This window comes from Phocoena sinus, chromosome 3 (assembly GCF_008692025.1).
Source record: "Phocoena sinus isolate mPhoSin1 chromosome 3, mPhoSin1.pri, whole genome shotgun sequence".
In the NCBI taxonomy this organism is placed as follows: Eukaryota; Metazoa; Chordata; class Mammalia; order Artiodactyla; family Phocoenidae; genus Phocoena; species Phocoena sinus.
The window spans coordinates 3,361,458-3,388,511 of NC_045765.1; the positions used below are offsets into that span (position 1 = coordinate 3,361,458).

Genomic DNA, 27,054 nt, shown 5'->3' on the forward strand with positions numbered 1-27,054 from the left:
TGAAGACGGCATCTGAGGCTGCACGACTTACCTGACTGTCCTCACCCTAAACCCGGCCCTGGTGGGAGTGTCCCACACCCTCCCACAGCCTCTTTGCCCCTGGGCCAACCCCTGAAATCCCCTGGGGGTGCCTGGCTCTTTCCAGCTCCGTGTCCAGCCTGTTCCCCAGGTTTCCTCAGCATCCAGCAGTGGCTCTGCCTGTCCCCGGGCGTCCCAGGCCCTTGGAGAATGTCCACGGTTCGGGACTACCTTCCCAGAGCCTGGGTTTCTGCCTCTCTGTGGCCTGGAGCATGGAATGTGGCTGGCGGGGGTGGGGGTCCCCATCTCTGTGGCTGATGAGTGATGGGCATCTTCTGTCAGCGCCTGCTGCTCTCCGTTCCTCCCCGCCCTGGCCTCTCTCTGTCTTTCTCCCTGTCATCATGGCCCTCCCCGGCGTGCCTCCTCCTCCCTGCAGCCGGAAGGAAGGCTCTTCTGGGAAAGGCCACAGGGTCACCACTTCTCCCTTTCGTGGCCTCCTCCTTCTGCCCCCACCTTTGGGGCCTTCCGCACCCGAGACTGGGAGTGGTCGGGGAAGGGACTGGGGGCTCCTCCTCCAGAGCCCCATGAACCAGGCAGTGAGTCAGAAGGGGAAGGGGAAGTAGGGGGCCTCAACTGGGGGCTGGGCTTTCCGCTGGGTGGGACCTGAGTCCCTTGCCTGGCCGAGGGTGCTCCCTGCCCCAGCCTCTGAAAGCAGATCCCGCCTGAGCCATGGCCCCAAGACTTGTCCTCACCCTCACCTTCTGGGTGGGTTGCTCACTTTGCTGCGGGAGAGAAGGTACGTGGCGACCCGGGGAGGGGAGGGGGAGCCAGGGCAGAGGGACACTCTCTGAGGACTGGACTTTGTCTGCCGTGGAACATCCTGGGTGGGGTGGGAGCTCACACACCTTCTGTATGACCACTGATGGGAGGGGGTTACCATCCCATTGCATGGGTGGGGGAAACTGAGGCACAGAGAGGGCAAGAGCTACCCCAAAGGGACCGGGAAGTGGCAGCCACAGCCTGGAGGAAGGGAGGGTGGGAGAGAAAGAAATTTTAATTGTATCCATTCATTTCATGTGATTCAAAACAAAACCATCACAAAGAGGGGGTCCGGTAAAGCATCTCCCTCCCCCCAGAAATCCCCACCAACCCTAGGTCCCCTCTGTGGGGACCTTCAACCTCAGTTTCCCCATCTGGAAAATGGGCTAATAGTTCCTGCTTTGGTGGGTTGTAGCGAGAGTGAGAGGTGATGTAGGTGCCTTTCATTCATGTACTCATTTATTCCACAAACCTCTATTAGGCTCCTAATGTGTGCCCAGCACTGGCTGGCAGTGAGGTGGGGGCCAAGCCACGGTAGGACTTTGATGGTCCTGGGTGAATCAGAAGCTCACGCTCTCCCTCTCTCTCCGGGCCCCCCAGTAGCTGTCACCCAGCCCAGGGTGCGGTGCCAGGCCTCTAGGTACCCGATCGCAGTGGATTGCTCCTGGACCCTGCCGCCCGCTCCAAACTCCTCCAGGCCCACGTCCTTCATTGCCACATACAGGTCAGAGAGCCTGGAGGGCTTCCTGGGGATTTTACATCTGGGCTGACCCCCTAGGATCAGGGTAGCTGGGGACTTAGTGAGAGCCTGAACCCCTCAGAATTCTAGAGCACCACCAACCCTTAGAAATATACTCCCTAAAATACGTACTGCGAGCCACATGTGGAGGGTAAAATTTTCTAGAAGCCACATTTAAAAAAGAAAAAGAAATGGGTGACATTGGCTTTAATATTTTATTTAAATAGTATCTAAATATTCCAAATGTTTTTCATTTAATATGATCGAATGCAATGTACTTTAACATGCTTATATACGATTCATATATTTAAACTTATACTAGAAATTGATTTCATAGCATTTAATAGGATTATCTAAAGTATTCAACATGTAATCAATACGTTAAAAATTAATGAGAAATTTTGCATTCGGTCTTGTCATACTAAGTCATGGAATTCCATGTGTGCTTTACACGTGTCACATTTCAATTCAGATGCTAAACATTCAATCAGAAATTCTTTTTTAAAAACAAATAAATTTATTTATTAATTTTGGCTGCTTTGGGTCTTCCCGTTGCTGCCCGCCGGCTTTCCCTAGTGGTGAGCGGGGGCTACTCTTCATTGTGGTGAGCGGGCTTCCCATTGCAATGGCTTCCCTTGTTGTGGAGCATGGGCTCTAGGTGCATGGTCTTCAGTAGTTGTGGCATGCAGCCTCAGTAGTTGTGGCACACGGGCTTAGTTGCTCCGTGGCATGTGGGATCTTCCCGGACCAGGGCTCGAACCCGTGTCCCCTGCATTGGCAGATGGATTCTTAACCACAGCACCACCAGGGAAGTCCCCCAATCGGATATTCTTGATCTCTGATTAGATTTCATAACATTTGTGTTTGGAAAAGTAGATTCACACACCTGAGTTGTTCTGAGGAACTTTCCCACACTTTCTGATAGGTGGAAACTTTTCATTCAGATTAGATGAAATAAATCAAAAAGTCCCACTCAGTTGCATTAGCCGCGCTTCATATCCAAAGGGCAGAAGCAGAACGTTTTGGATGCTGTGGAAGTTTCTGTGGATGGTGCTGAGCTCCAGCCTTTTTTTTTTTTTGGAATGTTGGAATTCTAAGGCTGGAATGTTGACGTTCCAGAAAGCTTTATTTATTTATTTAAAAAACTGTATTATTATTATTACTTGGCTGTGCTGGGTCTTTGCTGTGGCATGCAGGTTCTTCTTCGCTGTGGTGCACAGGCTTCTCTCTAGTTGTGGCACATGGGCTCCAGAGCACGCAGGCTCAGTTGTGGCTTAGTTGCCCCGTGTCATGTGGGATCTTAGTTCCCCGACCAGGGATCGAACCTGCATCCCTTGCATTGGAAGGCAGATTCTTAACCACGGGACCGCCAGGGAAGTCCCCCAGAAAGTGTTAGAATCCGAACCCTAGCATCTCCCTGTGGGGTTTTACCCCCGACCCTGGGTCCCCCGGGCTCTGTGATGTTGGAGTGAGGGGTCCCTAGGATCACACAGCCAAGAGCAGGACTCCTCACCTGCCATCCCTACTTGGGGTCCAGGACACAGGGGGCCAGCAGGAAGTGCTGGGACCCTCACAGCACACTCGGTGTCCAGGCTTGGCGTGGCAGCCCATGGGGAGAGCTGGCCCTGCCTCCAGCGGACACCAGAGGCCACCAGCTGTATCATCCCTGACATCCAGATGTTCTCCATGGTGCCCTATGTGCTCAACATCACGGCTGTCCACCCCCGGGGCGTCAGCAGCAGCTTCGTGCCGTTCGTCCCAGAGCACATCAGTGAGTAGGGGCAGCGGTGGGGGTGTGGAGGGTCCCCCTTCTGCTCCTCCCCCCCACACACACGCCCACCTCCCACCTGTCAGGATGAGATCCTGTCCATCTCTCATGGATCCTGTGGGCTCCATCTTCACAATTCAGCAAGAATCCGCCCACTTCTCCCCTCTCCTGAGCCCCTACTTGGTGCAACCTGCATCACCGCCCACCTAGACCAGTGGCAGCCCCTCCATCCTGGTCCCCTATTGCTGCCCTCACCCCCATCTGTCCTCACAGCAGCCACCAGAGGGCGCCTGTGAGCACTCAAGTCAAGTCCCATCTTGGGCTCCTGCCCTCTTGCCCGCAGTCTGTCCTCCCCGCAGCAGCCAGCAGAGGGTGCCTGTGAGCACTCCAGTCGGGTCCCCCCCTTGGGCTCTTGCCCTCCTTCCCACAATCTGTCCTCCCCATAGAAGCCACCAGAGGGCGCCTGTGAGCACCTGAGTCAGGTCCCATTGTTGCCCCGCCTACAGCCCTCCAGGGCTCCCACCATCTGTTTCTGTCCCCTCCCTGCCCTCCCCTCCTCCCTCTCCCCCTCTCACTCACTCTGCTCCAGCCACATGGGCCTCCTCGCTGTTCTTCCAACACACCAGGCACAGTCCTGCTCTAGGACCTTTACATGTGCTGTTCCCCCTGCCCGCAAGGCTCTTCCCCCAGGTCTCCACACTGTTCACTCCCTCACCTCCTTTAGCTCTCAACTCAGATGTCATCTCCTCAGTGAGTCCTCCCTAAGCATTTTTTAAAATTGCAAACCATCATACATTGCTGGCGGTTATTAGAAAACAGACTGGCAGTCCCTCAAAGAGCTAAACATGTTACCATGTAATCCAGCAATTCCAATTCTAGGTATATATCTAAGAGAAAATGGAAAGCACGTTTGCAGAAAAAAACTTGTGCATGAATGTTCGTAGCAGCATTATCCATAATAGGCAGAAATTAGAAACGACACAAATACTCATTAACTGATGAATGGATACACAAAATGTGTCCATCCCCACAACGGAATATTATTCAATCATAAAAAGGAGAGAAGCCCTGACACTCGCTACCACATGGATGGACCCTGAGAACACAATGCTCAGTGAGAGAAGCCAGACACAGAAGGACACACAGTGTGTGATTACGTTGATGGGAAATGTCCAGAACCGGCAAATCCACAGACACAGAGACTGGGTTTGTGGTTGTCAGGGGCTTGGGAGGGAGGAATGGGGGGCTGACTGCTCACGGGGATGGGGCTTCTTTTGGGGAGATGGAATGTTCCGGATTAAATGGTGGTGATGGTTGCGTGACACTGTGAATATACTAAAACCACTGAACTGTACACTTCCAAAGGGTGAATTCTCTGGTATGTGAGTTATGTCTCCAAAAACATTGCAACTCACTACCCTCCTTGCACTCCTGACCTTTCTTCCCTCCTTTTTATGACCTTCGGATCTGCCTTTGTGTCTTATCTTCTTCCCGGGGGGATTGAGCTCCAAGGTGACAGGACTACTGTGTCCCTAGTATCCAGAACATCCCTGGACACTCAGCAGACCCTCAATTAATATTTATTGGTCGGTTGGCTGAATGAATGAATGAATGTGCCCTCCGCTGACCCCGTCTCCTGCTTGTCCGTCAGTCAAACCGGACCCTCCAGAAGGTGTGCGCCTGAGCCCCCTCCCTGGGCAGCGGCTCTGGGTGCAATGGGAACCCCCCCGGTCCTGGCCCTTCCCAGAGATCTTCTCACTCAAGTACCGGATCCGCTACAAGCGCCACGGAGCTGCCCGCTTCCGCCAGGTGAGGAGGGTGAGGTGACGGGGAGGGCAGTTCCTGGGTAGACGGAAGAGCATGTGCAAAGGTACAGTGGGGTGTGGGTCACAGCTTGGGGTGCTGGTGTGCGATGTGAATGCAGCCCAGCAGTTCCACTCCTGGGCATCTACCCAAAAGAATTGAAAACAGGGCCTCGAACAATTGCTTGTACACGAATGTTCACAGCAGCACCACTCACAATGGTCGAAAGGTGGAAATAACACAAGTGCCCATCAACGGATGATGGATAAACACAACGTGGTCCCTCCACACACGGGAACATCACTCAGCCATGAAAAGGAGAGAAGCCCTGACACTCGCTACAGCGTGGATGGACCCTTGAGAACACGATGCTCAGTGAGAGAAGCCAGACACAGGAGGACACACTGTGTGTGATTCTATTGATGGGAAATGTCCAGAACAGGCAAATTCACAGAGACAGAGATTGGATCAGTGGTTGTCAGGGGCTGGGGGAGGGAGAGGGGGTGACTGCTAATGGGGATGGGTCGTCTTTCTGGGAGGATGGAATGTTCTGGAACTAGATAGTGGTGGTGGTTGCCCAACACTGTGAATGTACTAAATGCCACTAGATTATCCACCTTGGAATGGTTAATTTTACGTCATGTGAATTTCACCTCAATCGAGAGCACCAATATATTGTTTTACACTCTTAAAAAATAAAGGCAGGGTATCAGTCAGTGAGCATATGGGCAGGGCAGTTGTGTCCTGGGCAGCCTTGGATGCTGGGCTGAGGAGCTGAGTCTTTGCAGGGTTTAGGCTTTTGCAATCCTGTCCCTTAGAACCTTCTGCAACAGTAGAAATGTTCCACATCCACACTGTCCAAGACGGTAGCCTCGGGCCGCATGAGGCTGCCAAGCGGTTGCAACCTGGTGAGGAGTCGAGGAATGGGCTTTTAAAGTTGATGTAGTATTCATTAATTTAATTTTGTAAATGCTTGCAATTTTAAAATTGAGACAGTTTACATGCCACGAAGCTCTCTGTTTTAAAGTGCACAGGCCAGTAACTTTGGTGTATTCGCAAGATTGTGCAATGATAATTAATCTAAATTTAAAACGTAAAGCGTCACATCCGGCTGCCCTAGGGGACAGCTTGTGCAGAGGAAGGAGGGACATAGTCAGACCTGAACTTGGGAAGCTGCTGATGGTGGCTGACATGGGACATGCCAAGGATGAGGGGGACCCCGATGTTGGAGGGAGAGTGTGGAGTGGCAGGGACAGAGGGGACAGGGCGGAGAACCAGAAAGGCAGAGCTGAGAGGGTGTCTCATGGATGCCCAGGGATTTTAATCTGTGGAGGTGCCTGAGTGAGGACATGGAAAGGTCAAGGCCATCGAAAGAAGAATTTATTACATTTCCCCAGAAAAGAGGACACATCACGCCACGCAGGGCCATGTGGGCAACTTTGGGACATCAGGAGGCTGAAGTGGGAGCCAGGGGAGAGCCCAGGCCAGAGGTGGATTGGGGTTTCCTCGGGGAAGGCTAGGCGGGGCAGGTGAACAGCTTAGGGTAAGCAAGTTTGAGTAATTCCAGTGGGCTCTGGGCTGCAGGGTGGTCTCTAGTTGCTTGGCATCTGGCCCTGGGGTGATTTAGGGCAGGGTGGGGATATGGGCTGGTGTGTGACCAGTACAGAGTAGGGATGGATGGGGGTGTGCACTCGGTGTGGATTGGTTTTTATATGAAAGGCATGATCCTGGTCGACCAAGAATTGGCTGGCCAGGGAGGGGCGGGCTCTCCCTGCTCAGCAAGATGTTTAAGATGTCCGAAGATGTACAGGGGCCGCAGAGGGCATGCCGATGAGGATTGAGATTGGTGCCTGAGTCTTAGAGCAGCAGCCCGAACATGGGGACGGAAGGCTTGATCACATAGCTTCCTTGTTTCCACTGACCCAGACTTCCTTCTGCTTTCAGGTGGGACCAATTGAAGGCACATCCTTCACCCTCAAGGCTGTGAGGCCCCAAGCCAAGTACTGCATCCAGGTGGCTGCTCTGGACCTCACTGACTATGGGGAATCAAGCGCCTGGAGTCTCCCCGCCGTTGCCTCCGTGACCCTGAGCAAGTAGTGGGGGTTCCCTGCACCCCCGAAGAGGGGCTGTGCCCTTGACATCCACCTAAGTGTGGATGGGACCTGACTGGCCTGGGTTCACTGCTGCCGAGTTGCTGGGCAACCTTGGACAAGTGACTTTGCCTCTCTGAGCCTCAGTTTCTCAGTCTGTGAAATGGGGATGTATACTGCCTGCCTCCTTTGACACAGTGCAATGTTTTGTGAACTGTGAATATGAGATTTTTTAAATTGTTTAATTAGAAAAGGATCATTGTCACTAGAATGAGGACTCTTCCTTCTTTTAACAGATCCACATGAGACCCTGTGAGGAGAGGACAGACCAGGACACACACACACAGTGCATCCCCACTGCCACACACGGGGTCAGGGCTGGACCAGAGAAAGAGACGGGGCTGGGGGAGTCAGGGCAGGGGTGGTGGGTGTTCCACCTGGGATGGAATGATGAATCCATTCAGTTCAGTTCAGTTTGGTTCACCTCAAAAGCTGCCCAGATGTGAGCCCCACTGTGGGTGGACACCAATGGGACATGAGTTTGTCTGGGAAGCTCCGAGGAGGGGAAAACACAGCCAGGCTCTGAAGGATTTTCTCAATCCAGGAGCTTCTCGGTACATTTCACTCAGGTCTCAATTCCAAGGTCACCTCCTCCAAGAAGCCTTCCCTGACCACCTCATCTAGGGCAAGCAGAATAAAGACTCCCCCCCAAAGATATCCATGTCCTAATCCCCAGAACCTGTGAATGTGATACCTTACACAGCACAAGGGACTTTGCAGATGTGATTAATTTAACAATCTTGAGGATCCTTAAAGATTGAGGATCTTTCATTAAGTTAATGAAAATGGGGACTTGCCTGGTGGTGCAGTGGTTAAGACTCCATGCTCCCAATGCAGGGGGCCCAGGTTCGATCCCCGGTCAGAGAACTAGATCCCACATACCTGCTGCAACTAAGAGTTTGCATGCCACAGGTAAGGAGCCAGCAAGCCACAACTAAGGAACCCGCCTGCCACAACTAAGACCTGGTGCAACCAAATAAATATATTTTTTTAAAGTTAATGAAAATGAAGTAGAGTTATATTGTATTATCCAGGTGGCCCCAAGGTAATCACAAGTGACCTTATAAAAGGGAAGCAGGAGGGTCAGAGGGAGACAGAGAAGGTGATGTGACAGTGGTAGCAGAGGTCAGAGTGATCCAGGACCACGAGCCATGGAACTCTGGCAGCGTCTAGAAGCTGGAAAAGACAAGGAAATGGATTCTCTCCTGAAGCCTCCTGAAGGAACCTGCCACCCATTTTAGACTTCTGACCCCCAAAACTCTAATAAATGTGTTGTTTAAAAATATTGAGCTTGTGGTAATTTGTTACAGCAGCCATAGGACACTCATACATCTCAAGTAGCCCCTTCTCATCACTTTCCATATGTCTCCCTGTTTTATTATCTTCAGATCATTTACCAGGACCCGAAAGGGTTTTTGTGTGTGTTTATTGTGACATCAGTCCCACCAGACAGACTGTGATCTCCATGAGGGCAGAAATCTTACGTCTTACTCTCTGATGTGTCCCCAGTGACTGAGCACGTCTTTGACACAGAACAAACATTTGTAAAAGGAAGGGAGGAGGCTAGGGAAGGAACGACCTCTTTAGAGGGACAACTCAGAGGCAAACAACGGGGGGGACATCTGGGAGCGAATGTTTGTAGGGGGAGGTAGGTTTGGAGCCTGGTCTTTGAGTCTCTAACTGTGACTCAAGATAAACTTGGGTGTGGGGGGGCGTCCAGGGTGCTTCCTTGTGGAGCTGTGTGGATCGTAAGAACTGCCCCAGTCCTCAGGTGAGCGCTAGGGACACGGGAACGATGTGTAGGTTCCCGGAGCCCAACACACAAGGTAAGCGCTCAACGCTGAGTTCTACGTTTGCTGAATAAAAGAACAATCCACAGGGAACGTAGCTACCAGCAGCCACGTCGCGTGACGACGAAATTTTAACCAGTCGCTGCTCACCTCTAGAGGGCGCAGCGCCTCCTCCTCGGAACTTCAAATCCACACCGACGCCGGAACCCTTTGCTGCGCCCTTACCGAGGTTGCAACTGGGGAGGGAATACAGACGGACTCGAGTGTTGACAGGCGGGGATCTGAACCAATGAAAAGGCAAGCTGTGTACGCAACAGCCAATAACAGCGGCTGAAGGAAGTGACGGAAGCGGAAATACAAGGATAGATGGTCGGGGAAGTTCGACAAGCACTCAGCCTAATCAGTATTCTCGTGGTCGTGAGAAGAGTAGGAGGTAAAGATGTCGGAGCGAAAAGTTTTAAACGTAAGTATTGGGCAACTAGGGTTTTCGACCTGGGGCGGGACATCGCGGAGCTCTGGCCGAGGAGGGCTACTTATACTCTCCTATTAGGGCCTTTGCTTTCTTCCCCAGCGGCATTCTGCAGGGCGGGGCTCTCTAGAACCCTCCTAATCACCTTCTGCGGGGGGTGGGCCTTCACTAAGCCTTCCCCTCGAGGCTGGGGTGTACCCAGTCACCTGTGGGGGCGGAGCTTAGGCTATTTACCCTCTCACTTCTGATAGGATTTTCTGAAAGGAAATATCCAGTCACTCCCGTTGGGGGCGGAGCTTCCTTAGGATATCGGTATTCTCACTTTACATTCTCATCTCCAGGAGGGGTGGCTCTGTTAAGTGTCTCCCCGCTTGGGGTTCTAGCCAGTCATGTTCCTTGGAGGGATTAGGCTTTGCTAAGCTCCTCTGCTCCGCTGGCAGGGACCCTTCCAATTGCCTCAACTTCTCCCAGTTCTGTTGGGGAAAACTGGGACTCTTGGGGTGTGGAGCTGGTCTCTGGAAGGCAGGATTCAGCTTCTGGAGAAGAGCGCTCCGGAATTCTGAGTCCCTGTTCCCCGCCCTTCAGCAGGGTGTGTGCTCCCAGGAAGGGGGTGAGCTCCCCAGCCTGGGAGTGTGTAAGCCTAAGATGTCTGGACGGAGTAGAGAGGAGACCTCTCCAGATTGGTGGCTTGGAGCCCAGGATGATGTACCTTACAGTGACTCAGTGCTCTAATCTCTTAAACACCTATATTAGGAATTCAGCCCCAGCCAGACCCAGTGCAGTGTGCCGGACTTCGAGTCCGTGAAAGTCCTTCCATCCCGAGGATCCAACTGGCAGCCCAGCTATTTCCATAACTTGCTGGTAGATACTTTTGTGTGCCAGGCACAGCTCTACATGCCTTGTTCATCAGGTCTTCTCAGGGGGACAGGTTATCCCTTCTTCAGATGAGGAAACTGAGGCCCAGAGAGGTTATGTAATAGCCAGAGAATAGAGGAATCAAACCCAGACACCCCTCCCCGCCAGCTCTGTAACTGACGCTCCTAATCACTGTACCACAGTTTCCCCAGAGCTGTGTCCCTGGGTCTGAATCCTGGATCTGCTGCTCACACTGTGTGACCCTGAGTAGCTGAAACCACCAGAACTCAGTTTCCTCCTCTGTGAAATGGGTACACCATTCTCTGTCTCATAGAGTCTTTGCAAGAATTCCATGAGGCAGGGGACATAAAGCTCTCTGTGTACTACGTGGAGCCTAGTAAGTGCTCAAAATGCAAAGTGCTTTATTATCTGATAATCGTATGTAGTTCTCTTTCATAATCCAAACTCTCCTTCCCCACATCTCCCATCTCAGGCTCCTGTGCAGAAAGAGTTAATATAACAGGCTTGAGGCTGCTGCCTTAGAAAGCCTGGCTTGCAATGCTGGACTTTGGCTGGTATCCGGGAACCTGAATTTTGGGATGGTTCCCAATGTTCTCTGAAAAGAATGGCTCCCTGGGGTTAAACTGTTAGTACAAACAGTGTGGTTTATGCTGAGTACCTGCTCCCCTCCGGGAGTCTAGAGTCTGGAATCGTCATACGTGCCGGGCAGAGGTGTCTACACACCAGCCCCCAATGAAAACCCTGGGTGCTGGGTCTTCCTGAGCTTCCCTGGGGGACATTTCACACACGTTGTCACAATATATCACTGGGAGAATTGACTCCATCAGGAGAAGTCTCTGGAAGCTTGTGTCCGGTCTCCCTGGGCCCCTCCCCACATGCCTTTTCCCTCGGCTCATTTTTCTCTGTATCCCTTTGCTGTAATGAATAGTAGCCATGAAGACAAGTGTATGCAAGTCCTAGGAGTCCTCTCACCAAATCCTCAAACGTGAGAGTGGTCTTGGGGACCCAGACACAGCTCCCCAGAGCCCCTTCCCTCTGCCCCCAGACTGCCCCTGCATCTGAAAGCAGCTCCCCTGACCCTTCCTTCCTCCCCACAGAAATACTACCCACCCGACTTCGACCCTTCAAAAATCCCGAAGCTCAAGCTTCCTAAAGACCGGCAGTACGTGGTGCGGCTGATGGCCCCCTTCAACATGAGGTGAGTGACCCCACAGGGCCCCTGCACTGGTCGTGGTGGACAGACCCAGTGTCCGGCACCCACAGAGAGCGTCCCGTCCCCAGTGCTCAGACCAGGTCGTCAGTCCTGGCTCAGGCGTGGACCCAGTGAGCGAGTGTCCGTGCCAGACCTCACCCTCCTGCCGTTCAGGACTAATCTCCCCGATGTCTCAGAGCTCCCAGCTGGTACCTGTGTCGAGATCTCAGTCACTGGTAGTAAGAGTGAGCACAGGAGACAAGGTCCTGTATGTACATTCACTTCCTCCAGCAGTCCTGTCTGTTCCCGCCCCAGGGCCTTTGCACGAGCTGTTGCCTCTGCCTGGGACACTTTTCTTTCTGCTCTCACATGGCTGGCTCTTTTTTTTTTCTTTTTTGGCTGAGTTGGGTCTTCGTTGTGGTACGTGGGCTTCTCATTGTGGTGGCTTCTCTTGCTGAGCATGGGCTCAAGGTGTGCGGGCTTCAGTAGTTGTGGCTCGCGGGCTCTAGAGCGCAGGCTCAGTAGTTGTGGCGCCCGGGCTTAGTTGCTCCATGGCATGTGGGATCTTCCTGGGCCAGGGCTCGAACCCGTGTTCCCGCATTGGCAGGCAGATTCTTAACCACTGCGCCACCAGGGAAGCCCTGGGTGGCTCTTTTTCACCCTTCAAGACTTGGCTTAGATCTCACCCCCTCAGAGAGGCCCTCCGGATCCCCCTCCCAACCCCCTCCATCCTTCCCTCCCCATCAGAGTTCCCAGGCATCGTCCTTCATACCGCTTCGGAATTACTGTACCTCACCACAATTTTTCACATCTTAGCACATCTGAAACGAAGTGGTAATCAAAGCCACCTTTGTTAGTGAAATTCAGCCAGTGTTTACGTATTCTTTTCTCTCTCCCCTTCCTTCATTCGTTTTCCCTCAGCAGTCACTTACTGGGTACCTGCTGTGCACCAGGGCCTTGGCTGGGTGCCAGGGACACTGTGGGCATCAAGACTTGCCCCTCCCCCCCCCGCCGGGACTTCCCTGGTGGCACAGTGGTTAAGAATCCACCTACCAATGCAGGGGACACAGGTTCAAGCCCTGGTCCGGGAAGATCCCGCATGCCACAGAGCAACTAAGCACGTGCGCCACAGCTACTGAGCCCATGTGCCACAACTACTGAAGCCACCGCAGTGAGAAGCCCGAGCACCGCAATGAAGTGTAGGCCACACCCGCTGCGGCTAGAGAAAGCCCGCGCGCAGCAACGAAGACTCAACACAGCCAAAAATTTTAAAAATAAATAAATAAAAAAGACTTGACCCCCTGGAGCCACCTGGTGGGGAGTAGAGATAATACACAAGGGCTCAGGCGTATTCACGAAAGGCGTATGTAGGACACATAGATGGTCACGAGAGAGAGAGACAGAGACAGAGACAGAGAGACAGACTGGACGGTGGCCAGGGAGGGAGGGCGCTTCGCTGGGTGGTCAGGCAAACGTCGGAAGAAATGCCAGCAGAACTGGGATCTGAGGAATGAAAGGTGTCACGGGCTATGGGAGTCGCAAGGGCGAAGGCCCGGAGGTGGGACCGAGCTGGGGTGTTTGTAGGGACAGCCAGGAGGCCAGGGAGCACAGGATCTGAGCAGGAGGGGCCGCGGGAGGGCAGGGTGCGCGAGCTCTGCCTTGCTCCTTGTGGCATCCCTGCTGGTGGAATCCGCACTTTGGAGGTCAGGATGCCCCATGAACTCCAGGCTTGCTTCCAGGAATGGGTGATAGGCGAGTCTCACCTAGTCTGGGTAGTCTGGGTGCTTCCCAAGAAGGCAACATTTCAGCCGAGACCCAGGCAGATATTAGTGAGAAGAGTATACCATCTAAGGGAATCAGTACACACAGTGGGGCAGTCTTCTTGGGGGGTGGGGAGCTTCGCGTCCCTGGAGGTATGCAAGCAGCCATCTGCCAGAATGCTAAAGCGTCCTACCAGTAAGAACCAGTGTACCGAGATGGCTTGAGTCCCTGTCCTGCCCCACAGGTGTAAGACATGTGGAGAATATATCTACAAGGGCAAGAAGTTCAACGCCCGCAAAGAGACAGTGCAGAACGAGTCCTACCTGGGCCTGCCCATCTTCCGCTTCTACATCAAGTGCACGCGCTGCCTGGCAGAGATCACCTTCAAGGTAGGCGGCCAGCCAGGCTGGTCCTTCCTCCCCTGGGGGTCAGTGCTCCTGTCCTCTCCCTCCAGGGAAATCCCATTTCACCTTCTCCGCAGGAAACAGCAAAGGTTTGGGGAATAGTTCACAGTAGTGTTGTTTATAAAGGCAAAAAATCAGAAGCAACCTAGATGTACGGTGATGGGATTCAAGGGACAAACTACTGTACAGTGGAATATTGCACAGCCAGTAGCAGTCACGTTTTTACTTTGTTACTCTAAGGGTGGTATTAGAGATTTGAGGAAAGGATGAAGAGAACGTATAGTTTTCTCTTCACATACTTTTGTACTGTTTGAGCATTTTTTTTGCTAGGGACGTTTTTCCTTTGGTTAAAAAACAAGATTTGGTTAAAATAAAAAGTACATTAAAAAATGATATATTTTAATTACTTTTTTACCAACAGCTTTCTGAGATACAATTTATATGCCATGCAGTTCTCCCTTTTAATTTTAACTTTAAATTGTATAATTCAGTGGTTTATACTCCTAACGTACCAAGCTGTCTTCTCTAATTCCAGGATGTTATCTTCACCCCAAAGTTAAGCCCCAACCCTGTCAGCAGTCACTGCCCATCCCTCTCCCCAGCCCCTGTCAACCACGAATCCACTTCCTGTGTCTGTGGATTGCCTGTTACGGACATTTCTTTATCAGTGGAATCACTCTGTAGCCTTCTGTGTCTGGCATCTCTGACTGAGCATCATGTTTTCAAAGTCCATCAATGTTGTAGCATGTATCAGTGCTTTACTCCTTTTCAGGGCTGAATAATATTCCACTGTATGGATGGGCCACATTTTCTTTATCCATCTGCCAGCTGATGGGCATATGGGTTGTCTCCAGAAAATGTTTTTTTTCACCTGAATTATGAAGTATGTATATATTTAGATATTAATGAATACATATGAATTTTTTTAAAGATTAGAGAAACTATGGCAAAATGTTATAAATTGGCCTTTATAGTGAAGAATTTCAAATAACTAGGATTGCATATATGTGTGTATGTATATATATATATATGTGTGTGTGTGTATGTGAGCATATGGTAAAAACAGAACTCCCACAGTAGTGCAGGATTAACACTGGAAAATTTGTTTACTGCTCCCCTCTGCCCAGCCAGCCCCCATGCATAGAGACATTTATAACAGTTTCTTGTATGGCTTTCAAAAAATGTGCTCTGCATACACATGCGCACACTGGGATCACTCTCTTCCTTGCTCTTTCTTTTTAAATAGTAAGCTTCTTATTTTGGAATACTTTTAGATTTACAGAGAAGTTGCAAAGATAGCACAGAGAGTTCCCATCTGCCTCTCAGCAGCTTCCCCTCCTGTTAACGTCTTCCGTTTCCACAGTGCATCGGCCACAGTAAGAAACCAACACTGGATCATTACTGTTAGCCAAATTCCAGACATGACATGGATTTCAGTCTTTCTACTTATGTCACCTTTCTGTTCCAGGGTCTCATCCAGGATACCATGTTATATTTTTGCTTCTCCGTTTTATAAACGCAAATAGGAGCGTGCTCTATACATGCTTGATATGTAATTCATAATTAAGGGGAGAAGGTCAAGTGCGTGCACACACGCGTGCACACACAGACACACACACACCAGAAAAGATACGTGCAGAGGTCCAGAGACTTTTATTTGCAAACATGTGGAAGGTGAAGGGCAGGAGGGAGGGAGTGGGCAGGTGGAGAAGGGTCTGCAGGTCTGTGCTTGGGAGTTCAGCGATTCTGCCAAAGGGGACAGGAGCACTAGAAAGAAAGAACTGTACTCGCCAAAGCCATAAGGCAAGAAAAAGAAAGAATTGGTGTTAAGAGGAGTGAAACACAGAGAGAAGGTGTCCCAGGCTGCTGGCTGCTGTTCAGCAGAAGCTCTTGGTGCTCAGAGATGTAGGAGCTGATGGCTGCCCATCCTCCCTCCCAGACAGACCCCGAAAACACAGACTACACCATGGAGCATGGAGCCACGCGGAACTTCCAGGCTGAGAAGCTCCTGGAGGAGGAGGAGAAGAGGGTGCAGAAGGAACGGGAGGACGAGGAGCTGAACAACCCCATGAAGGTGAGTGCGCGCAGGTGCGTGCGTGCGTGTGTGCGCGCACGCACGCACGTGTGCCTGTGCTTCGGTGCTGGCGGAATCGGTGCCCCTTCCTGCCTCAGGCCTCCAGGCAGGGTGATGGGGTGGGGAGTGTGGTCAGCAGAACTCTAAGATGTTCCCAGAGCCCTAACTCCTGGTCACACACCTCATCCAGTCCCAAGACTGTGCATAGAAGGATCCTATTCCTATGACTAAGTTATGTTAGGTTAAACTATGGCACAGTCGCCCTTGTAAGAGGGAGATTATCCAGATGGTCCCCTTAATACGGGTCTAGAGTCAGAGACAGAGGACGTCAGAGACATGAAGGACTGACACTGTGGAAGTGGCCACGTGGCAGGGAACAGCAGGCAGCCCCTAGGAGCTGAGAACAGCCCCTAGTCAACAGCCAGTAAGAAGGCAGGGACCTCAGTCCCACAACCACAAGGAACTGAATTCTCCAGCAGCCTGAGTGAGCTCAGAAGAGGGCCCTGGGCTCTCTTGATCTCAGCCTAGCAAGACTGCCAGGGAACCCAGCTGTGTCGGCCCAGACTCCCAACCCACAGAAACCAGGAGACAATGAATTCGTGTTGTTTTAAGCCACTGGGCTGGTGGCAAATTGTGGCACAGCAAGAGAAAACTAACAGGGAGTCAGGAAGTTGGACTTCGGAACGCCAGGTGCTTCCTGCAGCCAGCTGCCCCGCAGTTTTCTAAGGAGGTTCCCATTAGGCTAGTTTGGATTAAGACTAGAAATAGAGAAGGAAACGTTCTCTTGACCATATCCTGGCTGTGTGACCTTGGCCAAGGCACTTGGCCTCTCTGTGTCTCAGCATCCTCATCTGTAAAATGAGATGAGAATTGTGCCCCCCTCGTACACTTGTGGTGAGGGTTAAATGAGTTCATACACATAAAACTCTTAGAACACAGCTTGGCACATAGTAATTCATAAATATTGATACTCCTTTTGTTATCCCTTAAAGAAGTTATTTTCATCTTTAACTGGACAGTTTTTTTTCGTCTTTCTCATAGATAGTAGGAAGTCCGTGTTCTCCTCTGTCTCCTCCCACCCCCATAATTCCCATCTCTTCCTGGACCCTCACGCCTCTGCCAGCTGTGTTTTCTGGTCAAGCCATGTCAGGTCTGATCCGATGTTTTCAGCAGCCGTGCGGAGCAGCAGGGAGGGAAATAGGCCTTAGAGGCAGTTGGCTGTATTCCTGGAGCTCCCTCAGTGCTGTCCATGTGCTGCTCTAGTTACTGCTACACTGGCCAGCACGGGGTTATTACCCTGGTACTGGTTAGCTGTCCTTGTGTAACAAGTCGACTCAAAACTTTGCAACTTCCAGCATTTATTATCCCACAGTTTCTAAGGGTCAGGAATCCAGGAGCAGCTTTGCTAGATGGTTCTGTGGGTCCCTCCCAAGATCACAGTCAAGCTGTCTGCCGGGGCTGCCTCATCTGATGGCTCACCTGGGGCTGGAGGAGCCACTTCCAGGGTGGCCCCCTCACGTGGCCATTCCCTGGAGGCTTCATGTCCTGTCCACATGGGCCTCTCCACAGCGCTGCTTGAGCCTCCTCACAACATGGGGGCTTCTCCCCCTCCCCCAGCGAGAGTCCCAGAGAGAACAAGCAGGAGCCCCGGGCCTTTCATGACCTGTCTCGGAAGGGACACACCGTCATTGGTCCTGTTGTGTTCATCAGAAGCGAGTTACTACAGCAGCCCACCCTCACAGGGAGGGGAGTTAGGCTCCACCTCTGGAAGGGAGGAGCATGAAAGAATTTGTGGACGTATTTTCAAACCACCACAACTGCCATTTCCCAGAGGGTTAGTTCAACAGGGTCACATAGCCAGGAAGCAGCCAAGGCAGGATTCATTCCCAGCCCCGCCTGGCTCCAAAGCCACCTCTCTGAGCCTCAGTTCCTTTGTCTGTAAAGTGGGGGTTATTGTGAAGATTAAATGAGATTATGTCTGGAAACGTCTTAGCCTGGAGCCTGGCACACACCAGTTGCTCAGGTCGTCTTTTTAAAAAATCTTTATTACTTTTGCTTAGGGACGGAGCCAGGCTGGAAGTCCAGGCCACCTGGCTCCACCGTTGACCAGCCGCATGGTCTTGGGCAGTCACTTCCCCTCCCTGAGCCTCAGTGTTCCGAGCCGTGAAATGGGTACAGCTGTGGGACCGGGTGCTGTGGATCGAGGCCCCAGGGTGGGCGGGTCTCCCCTTGCCCATGGTGACCCCAGAGGCCAGGCAGGCCGCGTGGAGGGGTGGAATCCCAGCTCACACAGCCCTGCGTCTGCACACCTGCCAGGTGCTGGAGAACAGAACCAAGGACTCCAAGCTGGAGATGGAGGTTCTGGAGAACCTGCAGGAGCTCAAGGACCTGAACCAGCGGCAGGCGCACGTGGACTTCGAGGCCATGCTGCGGCAGCACCGCCTGTCGGAGGAGGAGCAGCGGAAGCACGAGCAGGTGGAGGACGAGCGGGAGGCGGCGTGAGTCCCAGGATCCTTCCCTCTGCCTGGAATCCCCCCTTCCAGACCTTCCCACAGCTCCCTCATGCGTCACCGTCTCAGGGAGGACTTCCCTGCATCTCCCTCCCCATCTCACTTTGCGTCTCATGGCGTCTGTGTCGGGGCCCCCAGGATCACCCCCAGGTTTGATGAGTTAATTACAGCAAAAAGTTACAGGGAAAAATCAGCAGAAGGAAAAGGCAGGTGGGGCAGAGGTGGAGGACCGGGTGCAGACTTTCAGAGGCCTCTCCCGGTGGAGTCCCACAGGACAGGCTTAATCCCCCCAGATGAGACATGACAGCAGAGGGAGGGGCACTCCCTGGGGAGGCCCACGAGACCCAGCCCGGGGTTCTCACTGGGGGCTGGTCACGCAGGCACCTTGGCCCGGCACGGCCAAGACCCCAAACCCAGGAGGAGAGCAGATGCCCGTGCAGACCCCGTGTCTGCACAGTGTCGGGACAGGGAGCCCCTCATCAGTGAGGGTGGCAGGAGCCCCCAAGTCCAGATCCAGATGCCCCCCCAAGGGCTGGCCTGGTGAGCCAACCTTTCTGAGGATCTGGCCTCAGGCCTGCTGTGTTCATGCTTCTGCCCGGCACCTCCCACTCTCTGGAACCTTCTTGCTGATTTGCCCCTTTCCTGTTTTATTATCTATCTCCCCTCATCTGAAGTCTGCACAGGGACTTGCTCTGACCTCTGCATCCATGGCCTGGAACACGGTCAGGCACATACTAGCTGCTGTTGGCTTGGCATAAATAACAGTGAGAGGAGTCTGCGTTTAGTGAGCCCCTTCTTGGTGCCAGGCACTGTTCTGAGTTTGGCTCTGTCGTTATGGTGGTCAAGAGAACTGAGGTTCAAGGAGCTCCCAGCACAGCCCTGACTGAGGCCCCCCAGCTGGGGTTCAAACCCAGAATGGTTCTGGCTTCCAGGCACTTAACCACCCCACTGGGCTCAGTGGACAAAGAACTTTTTTTTTTTTCAATTTATTTTATTTATTTATTTTTGGCTGTGTTGGGTCGAGTCTTCGTTGCTGCGTGTGGGCTTTCTCTAGTTGTGGCGAGCAGGGGCTACTCTTTGTTGCAGTGTCTGGGCTTCTCATTGCAGTGGCTTCTCTTGTGGAGCATGGGCTCTAGGCACACAGGCTTCAGTAGTTGCAGCACACGGGCTCAGCAGTTGTGTCTCGTGAGCTCTAGAGCGCAGGCTCAGTAGTTGTGGCGCATGGGCTTAGTTGCTCCGTAGCGTGTGGGATCTTCCTGGGCCAGGGCTCGAACCCACGTCACCTGCATTGGCAGGCGGACTCCCAACTGCTGCGCCACCAGGGAAGCCCCTGGACAAAGAATTTTATTTTACAGTTATTTGTGCATCCCCATCCCCCACTCAGTGAGATCAGGACAGGGCAGCCAGGCAGCGCACCTCAGTGTGTGTGGCGGGGGGGGGAGGGGTCCTGGCCATTGTCCCACAACAGAGCACTTTCCCAAGTCCCACTTTCCTTCCCGCAGGGCCTTAGTGGAAGAATCTAGGAAACGAAGACTCCTGGAAGACTCCGATTCAGAGGAGGATGCTGCCCCCACCCAGCCCCAGCAGGCCCTCCTGCCCAACCCCACCGCCATCCTGGACGAGGTGAGTGCGGCCTGCCTGCATCTCCACGTGCTCTCAGGTGAAGCAGGGACAGAGTAAGCCAGAGGTTGGCTTAACTTTGTCTTGAAAGGCCAGTCTGGGTCGTAAGTGGTCAACTCCACATCATAGCACTAAACATAGCACTAAACTTGCTACGTAGATAGTACATGAATAAGTGGGCGTGGCTGGGTGCCGATAAAACTTTATTTACAAAAACAGGTGACAGGCCTCCGGGACTGTAGTTTTCCACCCCTGCTTCAGCTGCAGAAACAAGGAGACTCCCCACGCTTAGAGACATCAGGCAGACGTTTATTTCTCAGTCACTTCACAGTCCTGGGCTGGACTCCCAGGCAGCCCTGCTCCACGCAGTCACTCAGGGATCCAGGCTCCTTCCATCTCCTGGTTCTGCCCCATCCTAGAACATGGATGCCAACTCCGCGGTCACAGCTGGCTCAGAGCACCCTGGGGTTCCAGCTGCAGGAAGGCAGAGCATGTGTGGAGGACCACCAGCCAGTGCCTGGAGGCCCAGGTTCAGATGCAGCCCACCTCCATTCCCCTCGAGTCCCAATGGCCGGGCATAGTCACATGGCCGCATCCTGCCTTTGCAAGGGAGGCTGGGAGCTGCCTCCTCTAGCTGCCCTTGCTGGCAGAAAGAAAGAAGAGGGTTTGGGGAGGGAGCTAGCCTTTTCCGCCACAGATGTCTTATCCAAGGTGGTCAAGTCCACTCTGGTTTGTTAATTGAAGGAGGGGGTTAAAGTGGGAAATCATAAATAGCACAGACACCCCCAGAAACTTATTATTTTAATTCAAAACATGTTCCTGGTCTGTATTAGTTAAATACAAGTCCAGCCACTGGACAGGCCCCAAGTGACAGCCACTTCAACTACACGGAAGTTACTTTTCTCTCGAATAACAGTTGTGAGGGGCTGTGCAGAACAGAGAAGGTGGACCCTGGTGTCCAGGTCCTCATTGTCCTGCCGTCCCAAGGATGATGCCCTCATTGCAAGGCAGCTCAGTGCCACGTCTGCATCCCAGCCAGTGGAAAGAGGTGGGGACAAGGGAGGAGGACATTGAGGGTAACTATACCCTTGATTGAGTACATCCTTCTGCTCACACCCCATTGGTCAGAACTGAACCACCTGACCACATCCTGCTGCAAAGGAGGCTGGGAAATGTAGTCTTTCACTGAGGCAGCCATGTTCCAGCTGAGAATTCTGTAAGTGTCTGAAGAGAGCAGGTTTGGGGGTCGCGTACTCTCACTCTCACCCATTAACCTTTTGACATAGAACCAAGGTGTTTTCCTTGAGGCTGTATCCCTGATCAGAGTTCTCACGCTGTCTCTCTTGCATAAACCAGCCTCAGAATTCATGGTCTAAAGTTTCCTCTTCTTTTTTTCTTTCAAGTGGAACAAGAGATTGAAGGTACTTTCAAAGCAGTCTGGCCTTGTATGATTTCCCCCCAGTCTTTTTTTTTTTTTTTTTTTAATAAATTTTGTTAGTTAGTTAGTTAGTTTTGGCTGCGTTGGGTCTTCGCTGCTGCTGTGCTGGCTTTCTCTAGTACCAGCGAGCAGGGGCTACTCTTTGTCGTGGTGCCCAGGCTTCTCATTGCGGTGGCTCCTCTTGTTGCAGAGCATGGGCTCTAGGCATGTGGGCTTCAGTAGTTGCAGCACGCAGGCTCAGTAGTTGTGGTTCGCAGCCTTCGTAGTTGCAGCGCACGGGCTCAGTAGTTGTGGCTCGTGGACTCTAGAGCACAGGCTCAGTAGTTGTGGCGCACGGGCTTAGCTGTTCTGAGGCATGTGGGATCTTCCTGGACCAGGGCTCGAACCCATGTCCCCTGCATTGGCAGGCGGATTCTTAACCACTGCGCCACCAGGGAAGCCCACCTGCCAGTCTCTTACGGTTACCTTGCTCGTAGCTAATTTGATGGTGGACTTCTTCTTGTATTTTGCTTTACACAAACTTCACCATAACTCTTACGGAAGCATCTCTCTTTCACCCCTCTGTTCCCTGGGTTTAGTTTAATGGGGACATGGAATGGCGTTTGACGAAAGGTGAAGGATAGCAGCTAGCTCCGCCAGTCAGTTCAGTGGTGCCAGATGAGCAAGCTTCGGCTGGGACTGCTGGTCTCCCTGTGCCCCCAGCGGACGGCCTCTATCTCGGTTACCACACACAGGGGATGCAGTGAGGCCGCTGTGTCCTCCTCCTGCCCCCACTCCCCGCCCCAGCTGTGCCAGCCCCCTCGGATGGGCCAGGCTCAGTCCTGCCTCCCATCTCTGCTTGCTGACCTCAGCACTGCGTTCTGACCTCGGCTCTGCTGGCCCCCGATCAGCAGTAGCTGTCCCCCCGACGCTGTCACACCACCCTAACTTCTTTCTTTCACATCACGGATCAAGACAATGGTGTCTGGGGACTTTCCTGGCAGTCCAGTGGTTAAGACTTCCTATTCCCAATGCAGGGGGCACAGGTTTGATCCCTGGTCGGGGAACTGAGATCCCTCATGCCGTGCAGCCAAAAAAAGAAAAAGACGATGGTGTCCTGAGCATCTACTCGCTCATCCACCCTCTTCCTCCCCAGATGGTGAGCTCTGTGCGGGCAGCCCCCTGCCATCATGCTCCCCCTGCACCCTCAGCTCCCAGCTCCGACAGGGCCTTCTGCATCTAGTGGTTTCCAGTTCCTCTATTTAAACATCAAACAGATAAAAGGGGTCTCTTCTGGTGCGACTGAAGAGCTGGAGGTGGGGCTGAGCCCCTCTCTGCCTCCCGCTAACTGGTCCCCAAAGTGGGTGCCCCCATCTTCTGTCATTCCCTCAAACATGTTGATTGAGCACCTCCTACAGACCCAGCAGTGAACAAGGCAGGACCCCGCAGCTTGGTTGCGGAGGCAGTTAATAAGGCAGTGGAGGCCACTGCGGGCACAGACATGCAGCAGGCACTTGAGCTTGAAATGTGAGGAAAGGCTTCCCAGGGGAGCAGATACTTGAGATGGGTATTGGAGGATGAGTAGGAGTTCACCAAGTGAACTAGAAGCAAAAGGGGCATTCCAGGTGGAGGGAATGGCATGGGTAAAGGCGTGGAGGTGAGCGGTCCCAATGTGATTTAGGAAGTATAAGCGCAGGGTGTGGGGGGCCACAGAGGAGTTTCGAGCAGGAGAGAGTTGGTCAGCACAGCAGGGGGAGTGGGAATGGTAAAGATCCTGGCTCAGCTGGGGACTAGGAACTGGGCTGCCAGAGAAGGAGCAGGATCTGGGACAGACCCCCCAGTCATGCTTGCCCCCTGCTACCCCCGCCACAAACTGCAGGCCCCAAAAGCCAAGAGGAAGGCAGAGAGCTGGGAGCGCAGTGTGGGCACCTTTGGCAGCAGTCCCCAGCTGTCTGGCCTGGTTGTGGTGAAGAAAACAGACCTGGGCCGCAGCATCCAGCGAGGAGGAGTCCCGCCCGCCCCAGGTAGGTTCCTGCCGTCCCTTAGCTTCATGCAGTGCCAAGGGCGGCCACCAGGTGGCAACAGCACCCCCGGTGCTGTTCTGGTGCAGGGTGAGGTGTGCCCCCAACCAGGGGTAAGGGGAGAAGGGCTACAGTTCCCTTTTTTTCTTGTAATTACAAAGGGAGCAAGTGCTTGCTTCTAAAACCCAAGTCAGGTAGAGGCGTGTAGGACAAATTGTCCGCACCTCAGTGGTTGTGCCACCGATGTTCTGTGTGTGTGGCTCCTCGGACCCTCGGGAGATGGAGAATTAGGGTGAGGTCGGCCCGATGAGGTAGAAAGAGCAGGCTTCCAGGACAGGGATCCTGGGTGCAGATCCCTCTGCTTCCACGTGCTTGTTCTGTGGCTTTGGTCGAGGGCCCTCAACCCTGGTCCTCAGCTTCCTGTCCTGGAAGCTGCTCATGACAACAGGACCGACCTCGTAGGGCCTCGTAGGGTTTGGGGGCTGATTCCATGAGCTGCTCCATGTCGGGCGCCTGCAGTAGATCCTGGCACCCAGCGAGCCTTGCTGATACACGAGCCATTGTTATCAGAACAGTTATTACCCCATTTATCAGATGAGGAGACTGAGGCCCAGAGACGTGAAGCTGTTTGCCCAAAGCCACACAGCCAGGGTGGGTGGTGGAGCCAGGGTCTGCCCCTCTTTGTCACTTGGGACTTGGAGTGTTTCCGTTTTCTGTGTTGCACCCCTGGCATGGGCACCTCTGCCCACCTAGATCAGCTTTCAGAAGCAGAGCTGCTGGGTCAAGGGGTGTGCGGTTTAAACCGTGATGGGTCTGCCAGGCACTTTCCACAAAGGCTGCAAACAAGCAGGAATGGCCGAGCCCACCTGGAACTGTCCCGAGGTAGGCTGCCGGGACGAGGATGCACGGTGGGCTAGCTCTCGCCTCTCCCCCAGATTCAATGAAGAACGGCCAGGTGGCTGGCCCTGCGCCCCAGACGTCTGGCACCTCCTCCCTGAGCCAGCTGGGTGTGTATTCTGACAGCGAGGACAGCAGCGGCAGCAACTGAGCCCTGCCCCCAGGCCCTTCCCCAGGTCAAGATCACACAGCCAGCTCCAGCCCATGGTCGGGGCAGGAGGCCCTGGGACCAACCGGAGTCACCACTGGACAAGCACAAATGACCTCCAAGGCTGGCGGAGTCAGCAATGGCTTCAGCTGAGGGACTCAGTTTCTCTCCCGTTCCCCCACCTTCCCCCCTCTGGAGCTCGGGGTCCCCAGCTCACATGGCGACATCCCCGGAGCAGCTTCTGGCAGGCCTTCGAGGTCGTCGCGGCTGACATCCCGAGGTGCTCTGGGCACGTGGGTGAGCCCACCCACCAGTGGTTGGCTCCATCCCCGCCACAGAACCATCTGGAACCCATGAAAGGAACCTGCTGATCTGGCCTGGGGGTACCTTCTCTCTGCCAGCATCTGAGGAGGGGGCTGCAGAAGCACGCAACCTAGCCAGTCCTGGACTCTTGACTTGGAAACTGAGAGATAATAAATGTTCCTTGTTTCATACACTCAGTTGGGGGATAATTTGTGAAGCAGCAGTGGAAAGCTGATACGGTCACGTAACCAGCAAGTCTGATTCCAATGCTCATGTTCTTTCAAGGTTGCCAGATTCCAGCTTGTGTGATCTCCTCCTGCTGCAGTATTTTCTAGTTGAAGGTCCTGTGCCCCCGCCAGACTGCTTCACAACTTGATCAGCCCCCATCTCTGGTCTCCCACCCCTCCCGGGGTCACAGACGTTAGCCCTCCTCTCACACACAGACACACACACACAGAGATTGTCGTCTGGCATTTGATAATGAGGCTTTGTGTTTTTCACTGTCAGAGTTTAGGGGATGAAATGCCACCACTTTGGGGATTCGCTTTCCTACGGTGATTTCCTTGCTTAGGGACAGCACAACGAGGTGAACTGGGGTCCAGCCAGGGCTTCTGATGAGGGCTTGGGGGTCTTGTATTACAGCTCCATGGCTGCGAAGACAGGACCTGGGTGGGTCTGATTCCAAAGCCCTGGCAGGGACTCCCCTGGCGGTCCGGTGGTTAAGACTCCACGCTTCCACCGCAAGGGGCGCGGGATTGATCCTTGGTCGGGAAACTAAGATCCCACGTGCCTCTCGGCGTGACCAAAAAAAAAAAAAGCCCTGACGGTGGGGACTGAAGCCAGCCCACACTGGCAGCTAGTGAGAACTGATGCCTCGTGCATCTCTTCCCAGTTTTGCACCCAGCAGCATCATATTTATGGCTTAAAATTGGCCACCACGGAGTGTTTACACCATGGAAATCGGCAGATGCTGCAAACCAGTTCCCCACGCCAGAGCCAGTTGTGAAGCCCGTACCAGCACACCACTGCCTGTTTTTCCCCAAACTCAGCATCCTGCAGACAGTGCCCTGGACATGGGCCATTCAGAGACTCTGGGTTAAAATGTCATCCAGGGAATTCCCCAGCGGTCCAGTGGTTAGGACTTGGCGCTTTCACTGCTGAGGGCCTGTGTTCAATCCCTGGTGGGGGGACTAAGATCCCGAAAGCTGCTCGGCACAGCCTAAAAATAAAAAATAAAAAATAAAAAGTAAAGAAGTCACCCAGCTTAAGTAGTTGTGAAAAGAAATTGGGGGGCTGGGGCCTCTCTGCTTCATTTCAATTCATTCTTTCAGACAGTTTCCTGAACTGCCATTGCTCTTAATCCACCACAATTTTTGCCACGTACGTGCACCATCCGTTGCTATTATTTACTTAACATTATTGTTAACCTGACTCCGTTCTAAAACATGGGTTACCAAACTCTGATCCACAGGCCAAAGGTGGCCTGTGGCCTGTTTTTGTAGATAAAGTTTTATTGGCACACCTACACACCCATTTGTGTGCATATCACCCATGGCTGCCTTTGCTCTCCAGTGGCAGAGGTGAGTGATTAAAACAGCAATTCTGTGACCTGCAAAGCCAAAATATTTACTCATATATCAAAATAAGATGTAAACAAATGATACTAGAGGTGGCGCTAATGTTGCAATTAAAGCAGGGTAGGGTAGTTCTGATGGGAGTACCTTAGGAGGTGTGCGTACTGCTTGTGGCTCTCTGTATTAGTTACCTAGTGCTGTGTAACAAGTGATCCCCAAATCTAGCAGCTTAAAACAACAGGAATCTGGATGTGGTTTCACTGGGTTCTCGGCTTCAGGGTCTGTTACAGCTGCAGTTGAGATGTTGGCTGCGGCTGGGGTCTCACTGGAAGGCCCGACTGGGGTAGGATCCGCGTCAAGCTCACCCACGTGGTTGTTGGCAGAATTCACTTACTCATGGGCCCTTAGCCAGAGGCCACACTCAGTTCCTTGCCTGCACGGACTGGCTTCATGAGAGTCTGCTAGAAGTGACGGCCCATCACTGTTGCAGTGTTCCGCGGTTAGAAGCAAGCCACAGATCCTTCCCACGTTCCGGGGGAGGGGCTGTGTGTGACAACCAGGAGGTTGGGGTCATAGGAGCCACCTGAGGGTCTACCTGCAGACCCCCCTGCACAGTGAGCTTTGCAAGGGTCCGTGTGTTGATGAGTGTGTCCCCAGCACCTAAGACCAGCTAGGCACTTAGTAGGTGCTCAATTAATGTA

General features: G+C 53.0%; 2 protein-coding genes across 6 annotated transcripts; both read left to right on the top strand.

Moving 5' to 3' along the window:
* The first annotated feature begins 614 nt into the window (after positions 1-614).
* On the top strand, positions 615-8,574 carry EBI3 (Epstein-Barr virus induced 3). 3 transcript variants are annotated; one of them, XR_004349139.1, is made up of 6 exons: positions 615-814; positions 1,438-1,561; positions 3,169-3,347; positions 4,996-5,153; positions 7,092-7,608; positions 8,332-8,572. XR_004349139.1 is itself a non-coding variant. In XM_032626244.1 (5 exons), the coding sequence occupies exons 1-5, from the start codon at positions 748-750 to the stop codon at positions 7,242-7,244; spliced, it is 681 nt and encodes a 226-aa protein (XP_032482135.1). In that variant the 5' UTR covers positions 615-747; the 3' UTR covers positions 7,245-8,574. The 3 variants fall into 3 exon arrangements, 2 of the variants coding, with proteins under 2 accessions (XP_032482135.1, XP_032482136.1); XM_032626244.1 differs by having other exon boundaries at positions 7,092-8,574; XM_032626245.1 differs by having other exon boundaries at positions 1,441-1,561; positions 7,092-8,574.
* An 863-nt stretch (positions 8,575-9,437) lies between these two features.
* On the top strand, positions 9,438-26,591 carry YJU2 (YJU2 splicing factor homolog). 3 transcript variants are annotated; one of them, XM_032627849.1, is made up of 8 exons: positions 9,438-9,550; positions 11,530-11,630; positions 13,630-13,774; positions 15,729-15,863; positions 18,180-18,361; positions 19,876-19,996; positions 23,290-23,434; positions 24,367-24,972. In XM_032627849.1, exons 1-8 carry the CDS (start codon positions 9,527-9,529, stop codon positions 24,477-24,479), a joined length of 966 nt encoding a protein of 321 aa, XP_032483740.1. In that variant the 5' UTR covers positions 9,438-9,526; the 3' UTR covers positions 24,480-24,972. The 3 variants fall into 3 exon arrangements, with proteins under 3 accessions (XP_032483740.1, XP_032483739.1, XP_032483741.1); XM_032627848.1 differs by having other exon boundaries at positions 23,290-24,972; XM_032627850.1 differs by having other exon boundaries at positions 9,509-9,550; positions 15,733-15,863; positions 23,290-26,591.
* Positions 26,592-27,054: the final 463 nt, after the last annotated feature.